Source organism: Vanessa cardui, chromosome 15, assembly GCF_905220365.1.
Source record: "Vanessa cardui chromosome 15, ilVanCard2.1, whole genome shotgun sequence".
Classification (NCBI taxonomy): Eukaryota; Metazoa; Arthropoda; class Insecta; order Lepidoptera; family Nymphalidae; genus Vanessa; species Vanessa cardui.
In genome coordinates, this window is record NC_061137.1 from 13503270 (window position 1) to 13526119 (window position 22850).

A 22850-nucleotide genomic window follows, 5' to 3' on the forward strand; every position below is an offset into this window, starting at 1 on the left:
TTATAAAGCTCACCGAGAGGTACAGCCTCAAGGTGGTGCAAGCGTACGCACCGACCTCGACACACTCGGACGATGAAGTGGAAGAATTATTCGATGACATATCGAGGGCCCTCCACTTCACCACGAAAACCCACTACAACGTTGTCATGGGGGACTTCAACGCTAAAGTGGGAGTACAGAACTGCAGCGAATCGGTAGTAGGACCCCATGGACTTGGAAGCAGGAATCATAGGGGGCAAATGCTTGTCAACTTCCTCGAACGGGAGGGGCTCTTCTTGATGAACTCCTTCTTCAAGAAGCAGCCGCAAAGGAAATGGACGTGGCAAAGCCCCGACACTATGACGAAAAACGAGATCGACTTCATAATGACGGACAAGAGGCATATATTCAGAGACGTCTCAGTGATTAACAGGTTCAATACCGGTAGTGATCACCGACTCCTCCGAGGCTCTCTGAATATCAATTTTAAGGCCGAGCGCGCCCGTCTGATGAAGTCCACGCTCCGACCAAAGCTGCTCCAAACCATTGCGGGATCTGAAACATTCCAGTCAATCCTGGAGAACCGATTCGCTGCCGTGGAAACCACAACGGACGTAAACCAGAACCTCGAAAATGTAGTTCGAATTCTCAGGGAAGAAGGCACGAGATATTGTGGCATGCAGCGTAAGGGCAGGAAGTCGAACCTTTCGGAAGAGACTTTGGGGCTCATGAAGAAACGACGTGAAAACCCACCTGTCACTTCGTCAGAGAAACGGCAATTAAACCAAGAGATCAGCAGGCGCGTACGACACGACCTCCGGTGCTACAATACTCTTGCAATAAAAAGAGCTATTGAGCAGAATCGGGGGTCTAAGGTGTTCGTACAATCTCTTGGAAGGAGCCACCTGACGAAGTTGACCACAGCAAGTGGAGAAGTCGTTTCTTCTAAGCCGGCAGTACTTTCGGAAGTAGAGGACTTCTACGGCCGGTTATACGCATCGCATGCATCTCGACCTGATCCCGAAAATGAGGATCCTAGAGCTACATTAACACGCCATTTCTCCGAAGACCTGCCTGAAGTCAGTATTGGCGAAATCGAGACTGCTCTTGGACAGCTTAAAAATGGAAAAGCCCCTGGAGAGGACGGCGTTACCACAGAGCTATTAAAAGCGGGAGGTAAACCGGTACTTAGGGAACTTCAGACGCTTTTTAACTCTGTCCTCTTCGAAGGGAGAACTCCGGAGGCGTGGAGTAGGAGTGTGGTCGTCCTGTTCTTCAAAAAGGGAGACAAAACCCTGCTGAAGAACTATCGTCCCATATCCCTACTGAGCCATGTCTATAAGCTGTTTTCAAGAGTGATCACGAACCGTCTTGCGCGAAGATTCGACGAATTCCAACCCCCGGAGCAGGCCGGGTTTCGGACCGGATACGGCACCATAGACCACATCCATACAGTGCGGCAGATTATACAGAAGTCCCATGAGTATAATCGGCCCCTGTGTCTTGCATTCGTGGACTATGAGAAGGCCTTTGACTCGGTTGAAATCTGGGCTGTTCTAGAGTCCCTGCAGCGTTGCCAAGTTGATTGGCGATACATCCAAGTGATGAGATGTCTCTACGAAGCTGCCACCATGTCCGTCCGAGTACAAAATCAGCAAACAAATCCCATACCATTGCATCGAGGAGTGAGACAAGGGGACGTTATTTCCCCCAAATTGTTCACTAATGCAATGGAGGATATGTTCAAGACGCTGAACTGGAAAGGACGTGGCATTAACATCAATGGCGAATACATCTCTCACTTGAGATTCGCAGACGACATCGTCATCGTGGCAGAAACGCTGCAGGACCTACAACAAATGCTGAACGAGCTAGCTGATTCTTCTATGCGTATCGGCCTACGGATGAACTTGGATAAAACCAAGGTCATGTTCAATGAACATGTTCTACCGGAACCGACTACGATACACGGTACCGTTCTCGAAGTTGTTCAAAAATATGTCTACCTCGGGCAGACTCTGCGATTAGGTAGAAACAACCTTGAGGACGAGGTGAATAGAAGAATTCAGCTGGGTTGGGCAGCGTTTGGGAAGTTACGTCGAATCCTAACATCGTCGATCCCACAGTGCCTTAAGACGAAAGTCTTCAATCAGTGCGTCCTACCCGTCATGACATACGGAGCCGAAACGTGGACACTCACGACAAGGCTGGTCCACCAACTTAAAGTCGCTCAGCGTGCTATGGAAAGGGCTATGCTCGGCGTTTCTTTGAGGGATCGCATCAGAAATGAGGTTATCCGTCAAAGAACCAAAGTCATCGACATAGCCCACCGGATTAGTAAGCTGAAGTGGCAGTGGGCTGGTCATATTTGTCGTAGAACCGACAACCGTTGGGGAAAACGTGTTCTAGAGTGGAGACCGCGTCTCGGCAAACGTAGTGTAGGACGTCCTCAGGCACGGTGGAGTGACGATATACGCAAGGCGGCAGGCAGGAGCTGGATGCGAGTAGCCGGAGAAAGACCACAGTGGCGTGCACTGGGAGAGGCCTATGTCCAACAGTGGACAAAAATAGGCTGTTGATGATGATGATGATGATTGATGATTGATGAATGTGCGGTGGCAAAGTTTTGATACTTATACGACATTGCACCAATTACTGAATAATGATTGTCGTGAAATCGTATCGTAGTGTGCGTGATGTGTATACATTAAATTTGTGTCTATGTGTGTTAATCGTAAGAGGAAGTATGTAATTGCGGCATGTTACATATAAAGTAAAAAAATTAAAAAAGGTTATGAACTACTAAATCTAGACCGAAGCACTTTTAACGTATACAAATATTTTTTCCTTATTGATTATATGTTTCCGTTATATTTAGGATACCGTAATTAAAGCTTAAACACACTCGTATATCAAATTGCTTGGCATTATGTGCCACCTAAGCGGTCACCATCACCCATAGACAATGACGTTGAAATATTAACTATTCCTTACATCGTCAATGCACCACCAACCTTGGGAACTAAGATACTATGTCCAAGGTACCTATAGTTACACTGGCTCACTCACCCTTCAAACCGGAACACAACAATACTGAGTACTGTTATTTAGCGGTAGAATATCTGATGAGTGGGTGGTACCTACCCAGGCGGGCTTGCACAACCCTACCACCAAGTAATAAGCCTTATATACTATTTGTGAATTTAGATTTAGATTGACCCTTTCCAATCATAGGACAAAATTTTAAATGTGACTGCAACATATTTAATAATAAATGCTTATACATGCTTAAAAATGGGAAAGATAACGTTACCGTATTTTACAAACGTTAAGGCATATTATTATAAAGTACAGGTTAAGGGGAAGCCCTTATGTGTTATATCTGCCAATAATATGAGCTCGCGCAGCACTATGGTTGATTACCAAATATTTTCCAGGTAAAATCCATTTGTTGCATTAATATGAGAAAATGTATGTACTGAAACAACATAACATCTTTAATTATCGTATATCATTGATGCAACTTAAGAAAAGATTTTACTTATTGCAGTGCTAGTATCTATACACGAACTTTCCATTCGACCCAAATACGTCTTCTTAAAATCATTGTTAATATAAAAACTAAGAAGTTTACGTAACTTTTTCAAAAGCTATGTAGAATAATACATGCGTGTTCTTATCAGAGAGCATATTTATATTATTGTCTTAGTGTGAACTGTCAAAATCTAAAAACCAAGTAAGCAGTTGCTTGCTACGTGATGCATAATGTGAAACTATTCCGACAATCTGACCTTTAGCCACAATAGAGTTACAAGCTCTTTAATTAGAGCAGTCACAAGCCGTCACAATAATTAGCCTAGATAATATTACCAGTTTACAACATTGACATTTAATTAAACACATTTTAATTTAAAATAATCTAATGAAGTAAATTAACTTACAGTTATTTTAGGCCATAGTTATCTTAGCCCACCTGTGGGAAATTACTGGCCGTTGTTGTTGTGTATCGTAAACTATATAGTGATTATACTTTTGGAAAAACATTATAAACGTAGATGATATTATATGTTATGTATATATTATTTAAAAAAAAATAAAAAATAATTTGTGTGGGCCACGTCTCCCAAGAAGACGACAAGAATGATTTCCAGCGAAGATCTGCTGATGTTTAGTATAAAATATAAAACGCCAAAATGTAATTAAATATAAAATGTAAAAAAAGGCACGGGCATCTGCGAGCCTGTGGATGTTGTAACTTAAATAATAAAAAAAAACCTAGATGAAAAGTGTGTAATAATTCGTTGTACTGTTTTACATTTTATATGACGCTTCTCTCGCTTGAAATGTTTCCAAAACATGGCGACGACAAAACTTCTTCGGCCGCTCGGGTTTCGTTTGCCCCCGGGGCTCTAATTCAGAGCGTGTTTTGCTAGCTGGCTTCTTTCGCATATGACTCAATCAACGATACTTCAGGCAAAGTATAAACATATGCGTCAACAAAGCTTATGTTATTTCTGAATAAGTAAAAGTATGTATCTCCAAAATAAATAAAATTATTGGAGCTTACCAAAAGGAAAGTCTCTCTAATTTCAGGTTAGAATTTTAGCAGCAAGTCCGACGTCATATAAAAAACCTGCTAAATACTTAACTATCTGAAGTGAAAGTGAAAGATAACACAACATCGAAGCTCCGAGCTTTCAGTGTTTAGACAACTGGTATGTGGTCACCATCATCAGGTGACCCATTTTCAAATCCGTTTTTATATATTTATACAAAAACACAAACAAGTTTTTTGTTCAATTAGAAATGTTCTCAATTATTTATTAATATTTATATTTCATCAAACGATTAAAAAACTAGTCTAATAAAAAAAAACATTAAGCTATTACGTTATCCTTATTACATAGACACATTAACCAAAATCCAACATGGCGCTAAAAGCCGGTAACAGTCATGCTCAAAGACCATATAAGCGGTGGTACGTCGCCGGCGTGCGCATACGCAGCCTAGCGAAAGCTGCGCGTGCGCGAATATTTTAATTGCAGTGACAGTGATCATTAAACATGAAGTTAACGGTTAGTTTTGTGATTATTTAGTGATTATTATTATTGTGTGACAATTTTTTAAAGACCTAACGTAGTATAATATTATGCTTAATATTTGTTATATTTTTACAATAAACATATCTTATAGCTTCCTTTTTAAAATCTAAGTAGTGAAAAAAAACCCTTAGAAGTCTTTCAAAAGAACTAATTATATTTGACCCTTCCGTCTTATTTCTTACGATCGAGACAGTATATTTTCAGTATACAAATGAGTCACTTCAAAAATCAAATCAAATCAAATTAACAATACTAAGTAATATGGTTCTCAATCTATACAAGAAGTTAATTTTCTCCAAATCATAAATTATTTTCCATCCCCGGCGCGCTTTACCATAAACGTTTGACACTTCACAGTAAACGCTGAAAGACGTCTTAACACTTTTTGGCGTCAAAGTCTTAAAGAACGCAATTGACACAAATTAAGAATCTTTAGTTATTATATCTGCTTCAATGATGGATACAGGTTTGATTGAAAGTAGTCAATGTAAATTTGAACTTTCTTAAAATTTTTACATGGAGTGCAATACGTCTTTTTTATTTTAACACTACACTATTTGATCCACTGGTGGACATACTACTTCTCAATAAAAAGCCGTCGAATCATTTCTGATGATTTATTATTATCAAGTATGGAATATTATCCTATTAACTTAAGAATGTACAAATAACCAAAGTTCGGTTGATCAGTATAGCTGATACTCAGCGTCATTTAGCGGAGGACAATAAAGTTGGCAGGATAACCTCCATCATAAACCATACATACATATGTCACTTTCCTTTGGTTTCTTTTTTTTAATAAACTTTTTATAAATAATTAATCATCAGGTAACACTCCTTCTTCTCGTGGCTGCAACCCACGCGGCCAAATCAGTGACACCTAAAACAAAACAGAAGGTTCAAGATATCGAAAGGGGAGACAAGACAGAGAAGAGAGAGTTGGAAGAAGGGAACAGCGGCCTCGAGAAGAGAGCTCCTCTATTACCTTCAGGTAAGTCTTATAAGCTTTAAAATATTATTAAAAAAATATTTAAAAAAATAGATGCCTTTAATATATGTTTACCTATAATTTAAATAGAATAATGGGAAGTAAGTACTCCTAAGCGAAAAAATCTAAATGAGTCTGGAAGTTAATTTCTGTGGTAAAAAAAATACATTCGAATCGTTAACTGGATAAAAAGTTGTTGAAAGGTTTGGTTTATCGTACTTAACTGTATTTAATACAATTTTTTTCCAGATATGCCAATACTTGCTGTAACGTTCATTTATATTCGTACTAAATAAACTCTAAAATATGGTTTTTTATATATGTATATATATATAATTTAGTGTATTTAACATCGATCCGATTACAACTTAGATTTCACGATAAAAATAAAATGTTTAACATTGAGGATAATATTAAGGAATATACGGCAACACAATAAAGTATAACTTCACCGCCCGATGCTTTCTTAGTATCCAGAAATAAATGCTAAAGAAAAGGTTTTTACACAAAAACCTTATATTTCTCTGCTATATTTTGGATGTTTGCTTAGTATTTCTTTGGTAACTAATACAATATTCAAAGCAGCTGTTCAAACGAAAACATTTCTTATTTTATTCTGGTCGAATTATTTACCATCTCAAAGTTCGGGAGTTCTTAATACTGTACCTTTATCTTTTATAACATCAATGTCAAAATCAAAATATGCTTTAGTCAAGTAGGCCTTTACAAGCACAATTGAATCGTCATTTAACAATTATATTAAGGAAAGCTATCACCGGTTCGGAATGTGTTGGAGGAGGAAAGGGTAGGGCTTTGTGCAAGCCCGTTTGGGTAGGTATCACCTACTCATCAGTTATTCTTCCGCCACATAACAGTACTCAGTATTGTTGTGTTCCGGTTTGAAGGGTGAGTGAGCCAGTGTAACTACAGGCACAAGGTACATAACATCTTAGTTCCCAAGGTTGGTGGCACATTGACGATGTAAGGAATACTTAATATTTCTGACAGCTTCATTGTCTATGGGTGATGGTGACCACTTACTATCAGGTGGCCCATATGCTCGTCCGCCAACATATACCATAAAAAAATGTATGTTATATAATCTTGCCTGGAAGTCCAAAAGTATTAACTCCAGGCTTTTTTATCATCATGCGTTACCAGCTATTGAATTTATCACTGTATTTAATATAACAATTCCTAAATTTGCTTCAGTGCCCTCTTCAGTTGCAACCGGCGGCGTGGAATACGCAGACACGAAGGAAAGTTTACAGGACAAATCTCCGACACAGGTCAGTTTTCATCTCACTAATATTATAAACGTAAACATTATTTGAGTCGAGGTGGCCTAGTGGTTAGAATTGCGGGTTCAAACCCAGGCAAGCACCGCTGATTCATGTGCTTAATTTGTCTTTATAATTCATCTCGTGCTCAGCGGTGAAGGAAAACATCGCGAGGAAACCTGCATGTGACAAATTTCATAGAAATTCTGCCACATGTGTATTCCACCAACCCGCATTGGAACAGCGTGATGGAATATGTTCCATACCTTCTCCTCAAAGGGAGAGGAGGCCTTTAGCCCAGCAGTGGGAATTTACAGGCTGTTGTTGTTGTTGTTGAAACATTATTTATGTTCGCCTGATTATTACTCAATTATGGAAACAACTCTATGAATTTAGATGAAATTGATATAGGTGTTACAGGCTTTTGGGTTACCTACAACGAATGATCTGCCCCACTATATCTTTAAACGTGCGTGTGATCGATGAGTGAAGTAATGTGATAGTAGCTTTACGTTGAATTGATTTCTGTTTAATTATTACCAAGTGCTTGGATCCTATTACAATAATATGTGATTTCCAATTGATAATATAATAATTTATCCGTTGCTATATTGATATCACAAGAATTAGTTAATATTTCTTACGGTGCCAATGTCTATTCGACGTAATTACAAAGTAGCCTGACATATACATATAATACATACATATTGACGATGCTTTTGTACATCATCTCTGGCTTAATTATTATGATAGAGCTTATTTAATAATAAAGGAATCATTACATTTTAAATCACAAATATAATTAAAGCGATACTCACATTTTATAAAGTCCTTTATGAATAAGATCAGATATTGTACTAAAGAGAAAATATTTAAGTTTTTCAATTATCGCGTTGTTTTTTTTTTTAGCTAATATCGAACAAAATGGAAAACAACTAAAACTCTATGTTTAATGTATTAAGTACTATTATTACCATTTTATTAAGACCCTCCCAACTCAGCGTAAAGTGAATCTGTACATAGTAGGTACATACTAATAGGTCAGATTCGAACTACATACTAGAAACATTAAGGCTATACCACTGAGATTGATATCGGCTTAAATTAACGGTTTAAATTTAAAAATGGAACATTATAATTCCACATTCAAATATCATAACTCGTCTTTCCAGACATTATTTAAACGACTACGAGCTAATGAAGCACATATCACGTCTCCAAGTAAATATTCTTATCGCGATGACGGTGCTACCCCATTTGTATGTATGTATGCACGTTACGTTACATCGTAATGTTCTCCACTTACACAGATGAGGTGTCGCTTAAGCTAACGATATGGAGCGTGTTTAATAAACTTGATAATATAATTGAATATTTGTATGGAATATACACTTTCATTTCAATTTTCTTGTACACCTTTGTTGAATTCGTAATTTAATGCACGGTATTGTTTAGATTAATATTATTATATACAAAAAGCTCTTTGCGTATATTTACAAAAAATAATATTTTTTTTTTTTTTCGATAAATATCAAGAATTAACGCACTTATAATAATATGATAACGTCGCTCCTTTATGCAGTCTTAAATGTACTTATATGTAAATTTTAATTTGTGGAAAAGATTTACAATTGTGTTCTTGATATAGCGCTGTGGAACCGTGGCTTATAATTTAGTATAATACTCGAATGTAACTTTTAAAAGTACTCAGTTCTAAGTATTAAGAAAAAATAATTAGATATAATTTGAGCTTAAAAACTGATTAAGAAGAAAACTCATAATAGTTGTTTAGCTATCTCTTTCCCTTAATATTATTTTGATAATCGAAAGAAGGCAGAGAGATATGATTAAACAAAATAATTATATAAAAATAAAATTCCTTTTTTTTACAAATAACCGAAATCAACAAATACTATGATTAAATATAAAATTCGGCTCCCTAGAAAAACATTCCGTGTAATACCTTAAGAGTTGGTATTGTTTCTTTCAACTTAAATGTAACAAAACGAGAAGTATACTCTGCTAAACAAAACAATATTTTACCAAATCAGTCCATAAATAACTGAGTTCTGGGACAACAAACATAAAAAAACACCGAATTGACAAACTTCTCCTTTCTCGAGGTTACTTAAAGATTAAAGACAATACGTGCGAAATACTGTTTTATATAACAAGATATATGCTGAAATAAGGGTGTTTAAATTCGTATATTCTTGACGCCGAGTCGGATCTCAGCATTCTTGTGTAAGTACTGTCATTTTGGGTTATGCTCTGCAAATCGTCGCGAGAGTTTTATGAGTAAAGTTTGATATATTGAAGAAGTTCTGAGAGACTCGACTGATGTTTGCTTTAATGCCGCTTAAAAGTGTTATTTGACAACACGCGGTACAAAGATCGCTAAGATATAACACGCGTGATAAAAACTTTTAAAAGTTACGATAACCACGATAATCTATACATAGAATAAAATTGAAGTGTCTGTTTGTAATATTAAAATAGCCGCGTTATACTAAATGCATATGTATACACGGTACATATACGATTTTTGTTTGTCTCTCTTTTTGTTCCGTCTAATCTCTAGAAAGGCTAGACCGATTTTGACAGGACTTTCACTGGCAGATAGCTGATGCGATGAAAAGTAGCCTAGTCTAGTTTTATTTTAGAATTATATTAATTTTAATGTTTACAATTCATCTTGTTCTCTTTAAAGGAAAAATTCGCGAGGTACTTACATCGAAAGTAAATGGCGCATACCTACGTACTTCAACTATACGTTAGTGTTAGTAGAACGCCTCCTATACCGAATGAAAAGGAAAATCTCATAAACACCATATTTTTCTTTCCCATCAAAATCTAAATCTAAATATACTCTATTCAAGTGGGCTTTTACAAGGACTTTTTAATCGTCATTTAACAATTAAGTGAAGCTACCACCGGTTCGGAAAGTAGATTCTACCAAGAAGAACCGGCAAGACACAGTAGTTACTCTTTTTCAACATTTAGAACATATTCTAGTTGAGATTAAAATACAATGCTTAGACTTCAAATCATTTAATCATTATAAAAGAAATCATTGCGTAATCACGATCACGGTGTAAAAAAGGTTTTTTTTTATGAACAAGGAATAGTTTCAATTTCATCTGGCCCGACCAGCGCGCTCTTTGAGATGATCGAATGATTATTACACCCGTTTTATGAACCTAGTCACTTAGGGGCTCTTTCTCACTGTATGTATTATATCGATAATTTCACATGAATAAACAAATGTCTATAAACATAACAAAAAAAAACATATATTTTATATGGCAATCCCCTTAAATACATATTTTATTCCGTTTTTTGTTGTGTGAAAATTTCAACTGTCTAATTATGAGTTTATGAGATATATCTTGATGACAAACAGACAGACAGACTGACGGACAGCCTTTATCGGTCGGATGGTCTTAATAATAAAACGGGACCCCGTTTTGTTTTTGACCCTTTGAATACGCAACCTAAGTTTTTAGGCGTCAATATAAGTAAAATTATTCTTAAGATATTATTTACCTATCCTGTGCCAAGCAGTATCAAATTAAAACGTTTAAAATTGGAATAGTCACATATATAATATGCAATGAAGTATCCCACATTGCGCATGGGCCCTCATACATTCCATAAGCCTTCAATAACACGAAATATTCAACGAATTGTATTCAATTTCCCTCGCCATCTCGTGTTTTGAGATTTATCTCATAAACTGGAACCCACTGAGTTCTCTCCGTAATAGAATCGTGAAACCGATCTTTAACAGAATCTAATTTTCACCAAAGGGTTACTTATGGTTTTGCTAAGCCATTTTATCAGCGTTACCAAAATGTAGGTCCAGTGATCATCTTACAGGGCTGCTGGTTAGAAGGTCCCGAGTGCAAGTCCCAGATTATGTAAACAAAGCATAATATAGTTTTACTCTATTGAATCCTTAGTAACAGGGCGTCAAAACGAGTTAAAAATTTGGCAAGTGGAGAAAGCAAAACTAACATAACTACGTGCTTTCTGAATGGGAGTAAGGCCTAAACATATTCAGCTGTGTGAACCGCATCGGGGTTTCAACGCTGATGCTCGGAATAGGCAATCTTCTCTAACCAATAAATAGTCACCAATAGACATATGGCTGTCTACTTACCACGGATTCCCTGTGATTAGACATTTTATTATTAGTCATCAGGATAGCGATATTTTAATATTCTTATTCGCTGAAAATTTTGAACCAGCTGACTATTACAATTGTAAAGGATTGTTTGACAAAAAGGAATCTTCATTCAAGTAGGATCATAATAGTAGTGTTCAATCGTCTCGTTTGTATTGAACTAAATGTAAAAATATCACCATAATCGGAAACTACGTTCTACCATTCTACATTTTACTTGGTGGTAGGACTGTGCAAGCCCGTCTAGGTAGGTACCACCCACTCATCAGTTGTTCTACCGCCCAATAACAGTACTCAGTATTGTTGTGTTTGAAGAGTGAGTTAACTACAGGCACAAGGGGCATAGCATCTTAGTTCCCAAGGTTGGTGGCACATTGACGATGTAAGGAATAGTTAATATTTCTTACAGCGTCATTGTCTATGGGTGATGGTGACCATTTACCATCAGCTTTACCATGGCCCATATGCTCGTCCGCCAACATATAACATAAAAAAAAACAAACAAAGCTACCTTCGCTTTTATATAAGATATTTCTTACTAATAATGTAATGTAAATATATGTATATAGTCTTGGCGAGTTCAATCGATCATAAGTATTACATAATCTCGATATAATGCGAAGCTTAAATAAGCACACGTTACATAGACAAGTCGTTAGCCAGATACGAGTAGGAACTGAGATTATCTGTAACTTGTTCCTGCTCACATAACAGCCGTAACATGTTAAATGTCGTCCGTCTGTGGTATCGATGATGGCGGATACGTTTTAATCTTGATTGCGTTAAGGAAAGCTCAGTGATGAAGTAATTAATTTTTTTGTTAAGTTCGTGTGTTTTTAGATTTGATGCCACACGCCACTTTTAGCACAGATTCTTAAGGTGGCTTCATATATGTACTTATAGCATTAAATCATACATTTAGTAGAGTTTCTTGGCAGTTTTTCAAGGTTTTTTTTATTATATAGGTTGGCGGACGTGCTAATGGGCCACCTGATGGTGGACACCATCACCCATAGACAATGACGCTGTAAGAAATATTAACTATTCCTTACATCGTCAACGCGCCACCAACCTTGGGAACTAAGATGTTATGTCCCTTGTGCCTGTAGTTACACTGGCTCACTCACCCTTCAAACCGGAACACAACAATACTATTATTTGGCGGTAGAATAACTGATGAGTGGGTGGTACCTACACAGACGGGCTTGAACAAAGCCCTTCCACCAAGTACGTTTATATGATTTTAATCACTTAACCTATCACCGGGATGTTTTGCTCAAAGATTCCTTTGGACTCCACAAAATACGCAGGCAGAATCTAATATTAATATAAATAATAAAATGAAACTAAAAATCAGCTCATTACTTGAGTCTGGCGTCTTAATAGCTAGTAATAAGAAAGCGCTGCTCTACCATGTCGTACTCGCTGTCAGAAAATTCCTTGGTAATTGTCTGAATTTGAAATCGCAATGTTTCGTACTCATATCACTGCTGATTAGGCTATTGATTAGGCCTTTGACCACATATGCTCACTTCGCTTCGCACAACCACTTTCTGGATCCAGCTTTCGCCGGCGGTTTTTCCGAACCGATATGACATAGGAACCTTCAAGAAAAGAGCGTACTCCTTTCTTAAAGGCCGGCAACGCACCTGCAAGCCCCCTGGTGTTGCAGATGTCCATGGGCGGTGGTAGTCACTTTCCATCAGGTGAGCAACCTGCTCGTTTGCCACCTATATCATAATATATATATACTATGGTGTAAGAAATATGGCGTTAGAAAATTTGTCACTTACTAAGTTTTGTTGTCTGAAGGTATAATAGACTGGCTTGAACAAAGCGCCACTTTATTTCTTATTAATTTAAGGTCTGTGGGCGTTGATCACACACTAGTGAACGTATTTCTCTATTAGTCTACAATCTAAATATGACATAATATATGTTATTAAACGGTCATATCGCATATCGCCTGCAGTTAGACTCGTCTGGATAGACAATGGGACGCTGGTTTTGAAAGTGAATGTTCTAAGCTCGAACTTATAATTAGATTTGTTGAAACTTTCACATAACATGAAGATTATGTAATATACATACTGTTTTATATATTTCCATAACGGAACCTTTACATTTATACAATAGTTTTATATATTTGGAAAAAAATGTCACTTCTAAAAACCAAATCTTCTCCAAGGGAGAGGAGGCTATGGCATGGCTTTAGTATGGCCCAGTGATGGGAATGTACAGTAAAGTTCTTTATTGTACTAATTTATTACGGTTATTGCAATTAAATCGTTGTGTTAGAATAGGAAACGGATAATCGGCGACGTTTACGTTTCGATTTGATTGCTATAGTGTCAATTTGTTGATAGGATTTCCCCTGTCTAATCGAACTATCCGTTCACGGATATCAATTATTGCATCGCAAAAGAATAATTAGGTTTATTAATTATTGAACCAGTTTACACTGACCCTTCACTAGTCATCTGATTAATGTACATAATATATTAATATTGTACATGTAAAAGTGACTATGTCTGTATGTCTGCCGCTCTTTCACGACCAAACCGTTGAACCGATTTTGATGAATTTTGGTATGAAGCAAACTTGAACTACGAGGAAGGACATGGGCTACTATTTTGCCTGATACATGACAAGCAACACCCTAAAATGCAAGTGAAGCCGCGGGCGACTACTAGATTGAAATGTTTTAAGTGACGAAAATGAAATTTAGTAACACTAAATTTCGTTTGTGTGATTCCATCCATACCCATATATACCCATATCCCACAAGTGAGATAACATCTTAGTACCCAAGATTGGTGTCACAATTGAGAAGTATGGTTAATATTTCTTGCAGTGCCACTTACCATCGAGTGGAACAATGCTCATTTTTTATTGCCTGCCTATATTATAAAAAGTGTAATATTATTTACTGATTCATGGGCGTAATCCAAAACCGCAGGACACAGCTAGTATAGAATCAAATCGTACCTATCGCTTAAAGTAAATTCGCATGCATACACAATTTATGATGATTAAGGCGATGTAAGGGCGTCGTGGGCACTTTCAATTCAACTTCCTTAAACCGAAACGTGTTCCAGTTTCATGTAATTGCATATATTATTTAACTTGTTACGCAATATCTCATATCGTATAAGGAACGTGTGTGTACACGCCCTTATTGCGTTCGGCTGTCCGAACGTAAGCTATGTGTACAAAACTTATACGATATATATAATAACTTAAATATTTATATATCGGAATGTTGCAATAACAAGAAATAAATGAACATTCTTTTTTTAAATATTGATAAGAATATATAGTCTTATTTATAAAACAACGTAAAAGCGAGTCCATCAATTGCATAATAAATTAATCAACTAATGGAAATAATATTGGCGTGTTGCAACTTTGTTGATTCATTTAAAGAAAAAAAAACTTTTAATTTTTTCTTCAATTTTATGCTGACCAAAACTTTGACTATCTCAGCGTTCCAAATTTAAATTTAATATAGCCAATGCCTTCCTGATAAAAAAAAGAAAAATCTTAAAGCCAACTTGCAACAAACACAATCGCTGTTTATAACATCATATTTTTCAATTAAAAATAGTAATGTATTATTTCTGACTTCGAGTAGAAACTAAGACATGCTAGTTTTCTATAACGGCCATATAGACAAAGAAGAACAATACGCAATTACTTTATTCAAACAAAGACAACTGCGAAACATAAAGAACCATTACTAGATCCAAGCAAAAACGAAATTAACGCAGAACAATTAGAGCAGAAAGCGAATTTAAATAATTAATTGTTTTAAAATACAAAAAAAAGAATTAAAATATATTTAAAAGAAAATTTAATTATTTTTAGTTGCTCCTAAAAATAGGTGCTGTAATCAAAATTTACAAACATCATCATACAACAACAGTCTGTATGTTTCCCACTGCTGGACTAAGGCTTCTTCTCCCTGTGAGGAGAAGTTTTGGAACATATTCCACCACGGTGTTCCAATGCGATTGGTGGAATACATTTGTGGCAGTGGTTTCCTCACGATGTTTTCTTTCACCGCCGAGTACGAGAGGATTTATAAGCACAAAGTAAGCACATGAATATTCAGTGGTGCTTGCCTGGGTTTGAACCCGCAAACATCGGTTAATATGCACGCATTCTAACCACTGGGCCATCACCTACTAAATATAATTGTCTATAGTCTTGCATAAGAAAAGGATCAATAATGGCCTCCTGGCCGATTTCGTTCACGGCGGCAATCAAAGAAGACCGGTTAATTACGCAAGACAATTATATTCTATTCTACTATATCCATCCCAAACTCAGGACCATAACTTGTTTAGAGAAGTGTACACGTGGAAAGACCCAATAACTTTTTTAATACCCTGATCTGGTGCTTCAACAATATACATATCTATATCTGGCCACTAAACCAACGACACAGTAAGACTAAAATTACTAAACATGTGACCGCTATATGTATTCAAGTATCAAAATCACGTGTCAAACTAATATTTATTTCAGATAATACTAAGGTATCATACTTATTGTTTAAACCGGTGTTAGTATTCATACAGTTTATAAAAAATTCAGTACCACTAAGTTTTGCATTGAAATTCTCAATAAACTTAACATTCCGGCCACGCTATAATTCATCGAGAAGCAATTTGGGAATCACAAATGAAAATTAAACGAGGACGTGAAAGAATACGTCATCTCAGAGGTAATTATGGCTCGGCGATTTTGACGACCGGTCTGCCGACTGATCGGGAGCGCTGGTCGAAAGTCGACTTTGCTATAATGGGATTCGTTTAAAAGCGATTACTCATCACACTTCATTCAATGTTAAAATAATGAGTGCATTAAACTATTTTTGGTAACATTTTTATACTACAAGGTCCGGGGTTCGATTTCCGATCGAGTTGATGTAGAAAAAGTTCATTAGTTTTATATGTTGTCTTGGGTATGGGTGTTTGTGGTACCGTGGTTACTTCTGATTTTCCACAACGCGATAGCTACTTACATTGGGATCAGAGTAATGGATGTGATTTTGTCCAATATGTAATATATTTTTTAATATAATAATCATAACATCATCCGCTTTTGGGCTTAGGCTTCTTTTCTTGAGTTGAGGGCTGGGAACTTTTCGTGGTGATAGTTCTGTATTCAAACCCGGCTAATGGCGCATTGATGTGATATAAATAATGGTTATTATTTTTCACAGCGCCAATGTATATGGACGGTGGGAACGATTTACCATTAGGGGGCTTATTTGTCCGTCTGCCTACTTATTCCATAAAAATCTTATTGGTCATGCTGCTTCAACGTGGTTTGGTCAATTCACATGTAGAGGAATAATTCTTTAATACATATAGTTCATGAAATTGTTCCTTGTCTATTCCAAGTCCAAAATTATGACTATTTAGTAGCATTATTTAATGTGTCGAAATAACATAAACTTTTAAATTAAATTGAATTTGAAGATGAATAGATACCAAACGTACCTACGTCCAACCAAAAACCGGGGTCATCTGATCATGTTACATATTACATACATGATAAGCCGACTCGTTGACCAACCAGTCGAGCGACCAGTCGAGCGACCAGTTATCCAGTCCGACGCTGTATTTAATTATAATCAAAGGGAAATTAAGAGATCCGTTGGCATATGTGACAATGATATATTGTTCCAAAGAAACGTTCTCATTCTTTCCGTTCAGTTATTTCGTATTCGGGTCGGACTTAGCGCGCTTTGGAACGAAACCATTTTTTTGAATATATTTATGAGGATTCGCGGGTTTTCGGCTTCTTATCAAAGCTTGGGCAGATTGTTATAATTCATTTTCTTGATAAGTTTCGTACGTATCTTGCGCAACATACGCAGCACGTAATACGAGTTCTTTTTTAACTTCACGTGTCAGTCTGTGTGAGTTGACATTAGTATAAGTAACATTTCCATAGTTTAGTTACCAAAATTGTAAATACTATTTAGGTAATCGTTAATAATAAATTAGGGACACCTTTCATTTCATCAAAGTACATTAAACTTTTACTAGAGTATGCTTCTATTGAAGAACTAGACATGCAGTAGTGTATCAAGCCAAGTTCAAGTAACAGAACTGGCGAGCAGCACCGTGTGTAATATTAAACGAACCATTTGGAGTTGGACCAATTTTGTCCCTCTCAAAAACTATTACACATAAACGTATCAAATTTAGCTCATTTTCAAAATACAATGTCAGTAGCACAATTGTGTAAATTCACCTGCTTTTTTTAATTTAGACTTAACGTGACAAGCCTGAATTTCACGCTCTTGTTTATTAATGAACCACGACAAGCCAATTCCATTTTTTATAAAAAGCCCTAGTATAATTTGAATATTATACTTTGTATAGTATAATTTGAATATTAGAATTTGACAAAAAAAAAATAACAGAAAAAAAAGACCCGCTTCTTTCGCCGGTTCTTCTCAGGTCAGGTCAGGGTGTTCCTTTTTCCGAACCGGTGGTAGTGTTTATTTGACAATCAATAAGTAAGTGTAATGCTTTTATATTGAATAAAGGAATTTGAGTTTGAGTTTGAGTTTAATATCGAATGAATTCGTACGTGACTACGACCTTAAATACTTTATATTTGTTCATTCAGCGCCAGTGACCGGTTTAAGTATAATTTTAATCATTTGCAATAAATTAAACACCTGATACAATTTATAAGAAATCTGAGAGACGCATTTCTCTTTAAAAATTAATTCCGTGAGCGAATGTAGAAATTTTTTTTATTGAGGTATCATTATAATCGACCTTCATACAGAACCAATATTTTCTATAAACAACAATACAATACATCAACGTAATCTCCAATCATTCAAGGAAACGCTAAATCTTTTATAGCGACTCTCTCGGCTTACTTCACTGAATTTCCCCTGGTTCTGTCTCGGCCCTGGAATAATATTACGACACTAATCGCTTTATCTCTGTCGGAACTGAGTGCAAATACCCCGCAGTTATGAACCAAGGAAGGGACGAGATGTACCTAAAATCAATATCCATTGAACAACGATAATAACGTGAGGTTTTCTCATTTCACCGTATGAAAATTGTCAACATCGATAATATAATAATAAATGTTCAGTGACGAAAGACATTTACAACTCCTTGATAAAAATAATAGCAAAATTTGAAATAAATTTATATAAAAACTCCTTAGTTAATAAGGCGTTATTTGGCGGACGAGCATATGGGCCACCAGATGGTAAGTGGTTACCATCACCCATAGACAATGACGCTATAAGAAATATTAACTATTCCTTACATCGTCAATGTGCCAACAACCTTGGGAACTAAGATGTTATGTCCCTTGTGCCTGTAGTTACACAGGCTCACTCACTTGAAACCGGAACACAACAATACTGAGTACTATTATTTGGCGGGTAGAATAATTGATGAGTGGGTGGTCCCTACCCTGGCTTGCACAAGGCCCTGCCACCAATCTTAATACAATTTTAAAAGTATTTTGTCTTAAATTAGATAATAATTAGATGATAAAATATATATATATGAGATGAATCTATAGTCAATCCCTGACGGATGACTATCGTGGACACAGTTTCTAATAGACACGAGAGCACGCTTCGTCTTAATAAGGTCACACTAAACATCCTTGTTCGCATGTCACGCGAAATCTCAGAGGTCGGGAATATTAGTGTAAGGTACTTACGAAGTTATCTATACTAATATAATATATGTTAAAGTAACTCTGTCTGTCTGTCGCTCTTTCACAACCAAACCGCTGAACGAAATTTGATGATATTTGGTATGAAGCAGACTTGAACTCCAAGAAAGCTTATAGCTTATTTTTTTTGCCTGACACATGACAATCAACATCCTAAAACGCGGGGTACTATTAGTATCTAATATTTATATGAAGGATCATGAATTATATTGAATATTTTTTTATTTTATTTACAGCAAATTTACGCGACACCTGTGCCACAAATCTCTAAGATATCAGACGTGCTGACCGGACAGGGACCTCCATTTCAAGCTGCCATCGCGAGTCATCTCTATTCTCCTATCTCGATCTACCAATCCAGGGTGAGATAAGAACACTTCTTTTTATAGGCGAATTATTGTGATTTCTATACACCCATTTAGTATAGTAGTAGTACTATCTATTAAAATTTACCAACCCTTTACCTATACTTGAGCCGATATGGCCGAGTGGTTAGAACGCGTGCATCTTAACCGATAATTTTGGGTTCATACATACATATATATGTCCTTAATTTGTGTTTATAATTCATCTCGTGCATTTGTCAAATTTCATCGAAATTCTGCCACATGTGCATTCCACCAACCCGCATTGGAACATGTTCCAAACCCTCTCCTTAATGGAAGAGGAGGCCTTAGCCCAGCAGTGGGTAATTTACAGACTATTACTTTACTTTATCTATTCTTTGTTGATTATCATCCAACGCGTAGCGAAAACTACTTGCAGGCAAATTTTCGCTATTATATAATATACTGAATTGAAACTTTCAATAACAACAGCAAGCGATTGTAAATTTTACCCGTACGAAGTCAAGACAAGCTGTTAGTCAATTATAATTTGCAAACACTTTAACGTAAATTTTCCCCGTTCTAAGATTGACACTTCTGACCTGGTTCTCTTTGTAAAATATAATTTAACTTTAAAGTTAAACTATATCGCTGCTTCAATTACTCCGGGAAAACTATTAATTCTCCTCCTCATAATTTTTTAATTTCATTTTTAATGGGATAAATTCGTAATTAATTATCTTATTTATTTTTAGCCCGGACCCCCTACCACGTACGAGGTTTCAGCACCAGTGCCTTCTCAGCTGGCGTACTCAGAACACAGACTATCAATCCCATCACCGAATTCTCTGCAGTTCAATCCAAAGCCACAACCTATCACAAAGCCAATAATATCCAATTACGAACAGCCTCAAGCATTTGTTCAGCCATCTTACGAGCATAACTTTCTTCAATTACAACCAAACTATCAACAATCTCTTAGTAACGGCCATCTTCAAAACGCTTATCAACAAATTCAGTATCAACCTCAAGCCTATAACCAACAACAATTGCAATACACACAAGAACAACAGCTACAACAACCCGGTATTACATACGCTCGTCAAGAACAGCCAGTTCAGTACCAAAAACAATCAGATCAGAGAGATTTAAAAAGTCAACCGGATGCACAGATCATTGAAAAACAACAAATTATTCAACAGGTGAGATATTTTTTTCACTACTGCAACTGATTAAGTTTCCCTTAAATTGTATGATTAAATAAATTGATTATTCAGTTTGATAAACTATTAATTTTGGTTTTTAAAATGAAATTCCACAGCAATTTTTAGCTTGGCCTATTAAAAAAAATTAAGTTCGCGTCAAAAACAAGTTGATAAATTAGTATGAGCATATTACTCAATGCAAGATATTATAAAATCTTTTATAGAGTAATATGGCTTTGATAAAAAGCATAGACTTAGTTAGTATTTATTGATTTCAAGGCAGAATATATAAAACTTTAATTACAGTGTACTCTGTAAATAAAATGGTCGAAAAAATTAACTAGTGAATCGCTTTACGATTCTTTTAGGGATAATATACTTTCCGAATCAAGGGCTTTACATTTAATTTAAGACTGTTGAACGACCTACTTTTACAGGCTGACTTGAAAAAAAAAACATTTTGAGTTTGAGAATATCTTGATAATTGTGAGTTTGATTTTATGTTACAGGATTACAACGATAAACAACAAAATGCTTTGAGCTACGCAAGGTTTACTTTCAATCAAGCTATTCCTTCCCAAGAACAACCTCACCCACAAGCAACCGTATCACCATCACCGCAACCAGTAGCACAACCGGAAACGCATCAACAACTGGTTCAACCACAGCCACAACAATATTCAGTCCATTCGCAGCCAATAGCACAAATAAACTATCAGCTTCAACATCCTTCTCAATATGTCCCTCAGTTACAATATAAGGCACAACAACAAATCCAACAACCTAAACTTCAACAAATCCAGCAGCAACAAATCCAATATCAGGCACATCAAGCAGCCCAGCAACCCCAATTACAATATCAGGGACATCAGCAAATCCAGCAACCATTGCAATATCAACAACCTCAAATCCAATACCAGGAACCGCAGCCACAACCACAATTTCTCTATCAGCAACCACAGTTACAACAATTGCCTTTACCTGATCTACATCTTCAGGCACAACAGCAATATCAAGTTCAACCGCAACAGTACCACCTACCACAAATTCAGCCTCAGCTATTTAACGCGGAAAAATCTGAACAAGTGCTATCAAAGCAATCGGTTCCTCAAAGGCAAGTGTTTTACAAACAGCCATTCCAACAACAATTAATTCAACATCAAACACAAGATTTAGGATTCAAAAACATCCCAGCCTTCCCAACTTTCCCTCCCGTTCAATATTTCGGCAAATTCGCTCAATCAATCTTCGGTAATTACCAGCATTAATACAATCTTCCAATCTAACATAATTGTTCAAGCAATAATTCAAGATTTCTATAAAATATTTCTTTTCATTTTATGATTAAATTGAAAACCCCAATCTTGAATAATATAGGGCTTGCTGTTGGTCTTGTAAATATTATTTTGGTGCCAAAAAGCCGTAAGAGCATAAGTACTTTCTTATTATTTAATATTCTTATATTCTTAGTCTTCTATGCTGCGTATAGTAGAAGTTCACCTTGTGTTTTCGCCTCTAAGCTGAATTAGTCGTAAGTGAATTTGAATTGTGAATAATTTAATTGTCATATACCTGTGATGCCATAAATTTATTGCTTCTGTACTCTTTCTTGTAAAATATAATGATAGGTTAATAAAATATATTTAAATGTAAACATTGTCTTTATCTAATAATCCTTTTTAAACTTGCTCGCATGCGTTAAAAAACAATTCTGCTACATTTTTGATAACGGTTGCAAGAGAAATCCCAATCTGTTAGTCGTTCACTTCACCAGTCGTATTCTTATTAAGTTATTGACTATCACTACATATTATAAAACAAAGTCCCCCTGCCGCGTCTGTCTGTATGTTTAAGATAAACTCCAAAACTACTGAACGGATTTTTATGCGGCTTTCACTAATAAACAGAGGGATTCATAAGGAAAGTTTAGTTGTAAAATTTATTAATATTTTTGTGTAAATAAGTTGAAACAGAACGACCTTCTCCCTCATACTTCTCCCCGACGTGTTTAAATTGTAAACACGTCGGGGAGAAGTAACAAAGAAAA

The 22850-nt window shown here is 36.2% G+C and overlaps 1 protein-coding gene across 1 annotated transcript; it reads left to right on the plus strand.

The window, feature by feature from the left end:
* The first annotated feature begins 4920 nt into the window (after window positions 1–4920).
* LOC124535826 (putative mediator of RNA polymerase II transcription subunit 12) lies at window positions 4921–22457 on the plus strand. Its single transcript, XM_047112187.1, has 6 exons — window positions 4921–5054; window positions 5910–6072; window positions 7282–7358; window positions 19509–19634; window positions 20354–20800; window positions 21313–22457. The coding sequence occupies exons 1-6, from the start codon at window positions 5043–5045 to the stop codon at window positions 22069–22071; spliced, it is 1584 nt and encodes a 527-aa protein (XP_046968143.1). The 5' UTR covers window positions 4921–5042; the 3' UTR covers window positions 22072–22457.
* The last annotated feature ends 393 nt before the right edge of the window (window positions 22458–22850 follow it).

Coding starts and splice junctions, on each gene's coding strand:
- LOC124535826 (XM_047112187.1), top strand. Junction 7,359..19,508: donor AGGACAAATCTCCGACACAG/GTCAGTTTTCAT, acceptor TTTTATTTACAG/CAAATTTACGCGACACCTGT. Junction 19,635..20,353: donor TCTCGATCTACCAATCCAGG/GTGAGATAAGAA, acceptor ATTTATTTTTAG/CCCGGACCCCCTACCACGTA.